Source organism: Parasteatoda tepidariorum, chromosome 6, assembly GCF_043381705.1.
Source record: "Parasteatoda tepidariorum isolate YZ-2023 chromosome 6, CAS_Ptep_4.0, whole genome shotgun sequence".
NCBI lineage: Eukaryota > Metazoa > Arthropoda > Arachnida > Araneae > Theridiidae > Parasteatoda > Parasteatoda tepidariorum.
Genome location: NC_092209.1, coordinates 79,762,368 through 79,769,212, shown reverse-complemented (window position 1 = coordinate 79,769,212; position 6,845 = coordinate 79,762,368). Strand labels below are relative to the sequence as shown.

The 6,845-nt window shown below is 33.5% G+C and overlaps 1 protein-coding gene across 2 annotated transcripts in view; it reads right to left on the bottom strand.

Moving 5' to 3' along the window:
- Window positions 1-4,496: 4,496 nt before the first annotated feature.
- LOC107454225 (transcription factor CP2) overlaps window positions 4,497-6,845 on the bottom strand; it is a gene marked incomplete in the record, with an annotated part of 52,827 nt that continues 50,478 nt past the window's right edge. For both annotated transcript variants that reach the window (XM_071182779.1, XM_071182778.1), the window contains 1 exon segment: window positions 4,497-4,718. In XM_071182779.1, coding sequence (XP_071038880.1) covers window positions 4,657-4,718 — 62 coding nt within the window.

Genomic DNA, 6,845 nt, shown 5'->3' with positions numbered 1-6,845 from the left:
AAATTAATTTTAAACAAATTTCTTTACACGTTAGTTATTCTTTCACAATGCAGTCATTTTGACTGCTTTTGGGCAATATAGGTATACTTTACTAAGTTTCAGTCTTTCTAGTGTTAATAACATTTCAGTGAGGAAGAATGTTAAATATGTAGAACTATCTCCACTTATTCACCTCTTTAAAAGTCTTATAAAGTCTAAACTGTTTTTGGATTGCAAAAATCATCATTTTAATGTATTTTGAATGATTTATTCAATCTTTCAAAGTACTTCTTAAAGTTTTAACCCTTCATTTCACATCGTTGTTAATTTTTTCAATACATTTGCATTTGACTATAAATAAAACAAGTGTCTCGTTTATCAAGCCTCCCATTTTTGAAATTATTCAATAAAAATATTGTTAAAAATACCAAAAAAGCATTGAAAATAATTATATATTTTTTTTATATATTTATGTATTTTTTGTCTATTTATTATGTTATTTATATACAAATATGTTACTGTAAATGGCCGAAATGGGTGATTGTTGACAATCACGTGGTCACTTTGGTAAATGTCCGAAGTATATACTAGGTCTAGTGCCACTTTTGCTATAGCCTAAATATTTAAAAAAAAATTAAACAAAGCGTTTGAATCCATTTTAAACTGATAACGAAATTATTGTTTTACAATTAGAAAAATAATGATAAAAACTGCTCCAGATAAGAGAAAATATCTGGAAAAACAGATAAGAGTAATTGAAGTAGTTGCTTTATACAGCGCATGTGCGGAANACACTGCTGTTTTTTTTTTTAAGGTTCAGTGTCACTGCCCGGTACTCTGAACACTGATACTTCTACTCAGCAGATATTAAAATATTGAATAAATATAATAATATCAAAGCATAAATTAATATCAAATCTGATATAACAAATATTTCGGGCATTCACTGAAGCGACTATGTGATTGTTGACATTCACCGGTGAAAGTCGACATTCTCTTGATTTCGGCCCTTCATGGTAACACACATATATAGAGAGAGAGAGAGCAATTAAGAGTTTTCGCTTGTTTTAAGCCCTTACTCAAAATTTCAAGTGAAGTTTTCGTAATAAATTTATGAAATGTAGGGTTAAAAATGTGTTACAAAGCGTGGTTAGAAAGTAACTGTTTATTGCGTAAGTAAGCTGAAGTTTTCTGAAGAACAAAGGGTATCTTACTAAAACATTTAATAGTATTGAATAGCATTACTTAAGGGCTACAAATAATGTAATTAACGGAGACATAGTGTGGTTTTGATAAGTGCCATCGTCAGTGCTGAGTCTTTGTATTCAGTAGTAAAATTATTGTATCTTTGACCCTTCTTCTGTCTGTGACCAGCGCTTCTTGATGCTCACCAGAGGGTTGTGTTGACGATTTTAGTTAAGGCTTTGGTCAATTAGAGCGCTTTTTTTCCTTTTTAGTTCTTTGCTAATTTTAGCATACAGTGAAAAAGCAGGATTGGTTAAATTCAGGCTATTAAACATGACTGCTTAAACCTAATTAACGTTTCGTTTACAGGGACTTTCCCACATTGTCTTAGTAAGTAGGCAACCACTATATTTTATTTTGTTTTATAATCGTCGTTGAACAGCCGACACAATGTTTGGGTTTACGACTTCTAATGTTCAATTCCGTAGCCTTGTAATTTTGAACTCAATCAGGAAGACAAGGGAACTCCCGGATCAACTATTAGGAAAAATTTGCCTTTGTGGAGAACTTTTTGCTGGAACTAACCCGCATTTGCGTTACATGGAGAGGAAGAACACGAAACCCTCCGGCGGTTAGCCTGACGGCAAGGACTCTAACCCATGATCCGTCTACTGCTGAGGATTTTTCACGTCAGCACTGTGGTTGGTGCAAGCCGGATGCGGAATTCGTATCGACCAGCCATCGCTGGGATTCGAACCCGGTTCACATCATTGGAAGGCAAACGCTCTATCCCCTGAACCATGACGGCCCAGGCAACCACTATAAAAGTAATTTTGGAGGGCTACAGTGGCAGAGGTGTCTATTACTTCACCTGGTGGAAGGCTGGAAGCTGCAAGTTCGATCTTGACAGCCGATTAAACAACCGGCGTGTAAGCAAGTCTTCTCTTTAGTTGTGGCGTGGAAATTATTAGAGAGGGGTGACAGCTCAAATGATATTGCTGTTGAAAAATAGAAAACGAGGGTAGATACTTGGGGGCCGTGGTTGGGTTATATGTATACTTGTGAATAGGCATTGCATTTTCTTTGTAGTGGTAGATATACTACAGAACCAGACTCGAAATATTCTAAAATTTTCATCACGAGTCAAACTCAAGAAAATTGTGCAAGGGGTTAATCGGGTGTGTTTGGGAGGCTTTAGGAAGACGTGTATCTGCTTTAAATCCTTCTCACTTGTAACTGTTTTGCAAGAACAATGGTTCCCACTTCTAACGGAACTGGTAGATTACATAATGGAAAGCATCACACATGTTCTGTATTGCTGGAGGAAGTGATCATACTCCAAACTGAAGGTACTTTTTCTATTTCAAATTGATTTATTTATTTCATGCATAACCATAATTATCTGCCTGGTTAATACTTTTTATGTCATCACTTAAACTATTTTTTTAAAATGTTTAATGTGCATGGACTAGTTATATTTTATAGTCCTTCTCAGATCACTGACTTCCTTTTATATTATTATTAACACTTAATATATACCTATTTCTACAATCGCTGGTCAAATGACCGAACTTTGTTTCTTGATTGAATGTATGAAATATGGATGTTAAGAAGGAAATAAACTAAAAATACTTTTTTATAATTAAACAAAATTGTATATTACCAACTTTTATGTATTGCAAACACAAAGAATAAGAATTTTTAATTCAATGCTCAATGCATTTTTTACCAGGGTATTTCCATTGTTCATTTTCCACAAACATATTTCTTCTAATTATTTCTATAATTCTTTTAATAAGAATATAGAAGAATTATAATTCTTATAATCTATATTATATAAAACGCTAATACGTACGTATGTATCAATAAAACCGATGATATTTCTTTTCTCGCATTGGCAACAGTTTTCATTTTTAATTGATAGGCTTCGGCGCGCAAGAGCATGTAGTGAGCATCATATGGCTAATCTATATTATATAAAAACCTAATACGTTTTAATTGATAGGCTTCGGCGCGCAAGAACACATAGTGAGCATCATATGTCTAATCGGGTGAATTTTCACCGAATTATCAAAAAAATTCTCACAAAATTATCTTCATGGAAGCCGATGCTTTACATCTGGCGTTCAGTACTATTTCATATTGCTTTACAACACATGGTTTTAGTTCTCTGGTGGGAAAGACTTAAAAACAAAACTTACAACAGTTACTTTTCTAAACAACTGAAATTTAGAATAGTGTGATTAAGAAAAATATGCGAACTGTTTGCAATTTCAAATTAATATTGAAATGCACAGGTTTAGAATTTTCTACAGTGAAAAGTTTTCGGAACTTCAGTGTTCAAAAAAGTATACAAAAGCTAGACGTTAAGAACGTATCCAATGAGCGAGCAACGGATTGCGAAGCAATCTGAAATGAACTGCGAAAGCAGTTTTGGGGGTTGGCGAGCGCCAGCGAGCAGGGGGCGAAGCCTCCTAGTTAATATTATTTCTTCTAAGAACTTGTGCTGCCTGGATTGTTTTGACATTTTTCTGGATAAAAACTAACAGTTAGTTAGAAATGAAGTGAAGCTATCAAAATAAAATATAAGCTACGTACCAAAACATTTAGTTTTAGTCACTTTTTCTTACACAAAAATGCCGATCTAAAATTTTAGGTACTTTCTTGAAATTTGAATGCAACAGTAATTCTGATTAAACTAACTATGCTGTAATGTGCTACTAATCGAATGCAATACGTTGAACATGCATTACATAGTCATTTCTGATCGGTTAACCTTATAAAGTAATAAATTGTAGAAATAGGTATACAACAAGTATTATTTGAAACAAACAAAATACAACAAAAAAAAATAATAATAGAATATTAATTGTTAGAAAAAGTCATGAAGTTAAATGTGCAAAAACGATAAGATATGCGCATTTTCGATGGAAAAGTTCTTAAACGGTTATGGTATCTTTTTTAACCGGTAACGGTTCGACCGGTTATGGTATCTTTAGTGTTAAATAATATGTTGAGAGACAAAAGGCTCGTTGTTGGATATTTTCCAGTACCAGGCTTTGAAATTAGCCAGAGTCCTAACATTTAAAACATTATTTCATTTATTAAAATTCTCTTCAAAGTAAGAATGCCTCACTTTTAAAGGTACTGGGTCAACTTTTTCAATTTGGCAAATGTTCTGTTATTTATAAAACAGATTTTAAAGTGTCTGCATTTCAACTCACAGCAATTACTTTATTCATTTTCTTAGCATCCAATTCACAAAAAAGAGGAATTTTTTGTGATGGAACTTAAAAGCGTCTGATGTAATATGTCATCTAGTAAAAACATAATTTAACAATACATAAAAAATTTATTAAAATTTTGCAAACAGTTTTACATGAACAATGATAGAAAAACAATTTATACAGTAAAAAAAAAATAATGAATTTTTATTATAACATGGCACATAGTTTTAAAATATATTCTTTGTGATTAAAAATACTTTGTACGTCATTCATTGCAGACTATGTTTTTATGAGACTTCAAAATAATGGTGCGTTTATCATCTTCAGCTGAAAAGAAAAGATTTTAGTGGTGCAGCTCAGATACAAATGCAGTATTCATAGGAAGTATATTCAATACGGAAGTTGAACCTGGATGCTTCAGGGGATAAGGCGTTTGCCTTCTAATGAGGGGAACCGAATTCAAATCCCAGCGTTGGCTGGTCGATACATATTTGCATCTGGCTTGCACCGATCGCAGTGCTGAAATAAATTATCATGGCTTAGAGTCCCCTTGCCATTAGGCTAACCCTGGGAAGCTTTTACTCTCCATAAGTTCCCCAAATACTTGATCCAGAAGTTCCCTTGTCTTCTTGATTTTGTTCAAAACTACAAGGCTACGGAGTTGAACATTAGTAGCCATAAACCCCCCAAAATTGGGCCAGCTATTCAACGACGGTTATGAAATGAAAATAAGAGTTGTAATTTTGAGCCCTATCCAGAAGACAAGGGAACTCTTGGACCAAGTAATGGGAGAAATTTAGATGGAACCCACATTTGCTTTACGCGGAGAACGAAAACCTCCCATGGTTACCCAGACGTCATGGGGACTATAACCCATGAATTGTCAATCACTGAGAATACTTTACGTAAGCACTGCGGTCAGTGAAAGCCGGGGGTGGAATTCATATCAACCAGCCATCGCTGGGATTTGAACCCAGTTCACATCATTGGAAGGTGAATACTTTATCCTCTAAGCCATCACAACTCCTCCCTTACATTGCATAGAGGCTAACAATAAAAAAAAAACAGCAGGACAATGGGGGCAATATTCACAGTGAATCGTTATTGGATATTAGAAATTTTGCTTACCCTTCCTCCTAACGTCTGTCCCCAAGATAAAATGTGGTGAATATTTCTTAATAGGTTGTACAGTGAAAAAATCATCCACAATGGTTCAAGAAGGTGACTTCAAATGAGGTAATTAATTAGCACAGACTATATTTTAAATTAGGAAACCAGACACAAAACTGCACTTTTTCAGAATAAACACGACCTAAATCTGATAAAACTTTCAGATTCTTTTTAGTTTCTCAGAACTGCTAGCACAATTTAAGTCAGTGGTTCTCGAACTTTTTTGTCTAGTAGACCCCTTGCCAAGTTTTTTGTAGACCAAAACCAAAAAACTTTCTAGATATCGATTCTTTGTAAATTCATCAACTTCAAATGTATTTTTGACAGCTGGTATAGTGCTACTCACTGTGAAAGATTTAAATTTCTAACTGCAGTGAAGTGTAGTGCGTAAAACTTAAGAAAAAAAAACTCATGTTAATTTTATACATTGATTAATTAAAATTTAGTATCTGTTGCAATAAATAAATGCTTTTAGTGGGAGGGATGAGCCTGATGCTTTCATAATAAATTATCAACATTTGGGATCAATTAAGTTGGGTTTAATATCAAATCTCCTCGGTTAATAATGTTCAGTCTACTTTTTTTTTTTGTAAGGAAATTGGCAACTGCGCTAAAACTCCTTTCCACTAGGTATGAAGATGGAAAAGCAATTAAAAACTTTCTCGCTATATTCCATAATACGGGATAAGTATATGTGCAAGTTTTTACAAGTTCAAATTGTATTGCGACCACAAAGCGAATGCCTACAACTTCAACAATTTTATGAAACATACTAATTTAATTTAATATGTAAATGGAATAAAATAATGCACTATAAAACCCGTACTCCGCTACTAATATTATAATTGTGGAAATAAGTTTGTATACAAAGCCGCAGTAGTGTATTGTTGGTCTGTTTATTACATTTTCACGTAAAAACTAAGCAACAAATCTCCATGATCTTGTGTGCAGATAAAGTTGGAGGTCTAGCTAGCTGAAGCGTTGACACAGGCTAGGCTACAATTTACCTCAGAAAAATACTTTTTTGTTACAAAGTAAAACCTTGCGCGCAGAGAAAATAAAAATGTACACGGGTGGAGCTGCAGGCAATTGCTAGTTTATAATAATTAAGTTTCATATATCAGAAAATGATCCTAATCACTTAAATTTTAATAAATTTTTTACTTCATACAGGGATGAGATTTTTCCGCTTTTTAGCTGATTTCCGCTTTTTTCACTTTTATCTCTTGAATTTCAGCTTTTTTATCAAAAATTCAGATTTTCTAAAAATTTCACTTTTTTTAT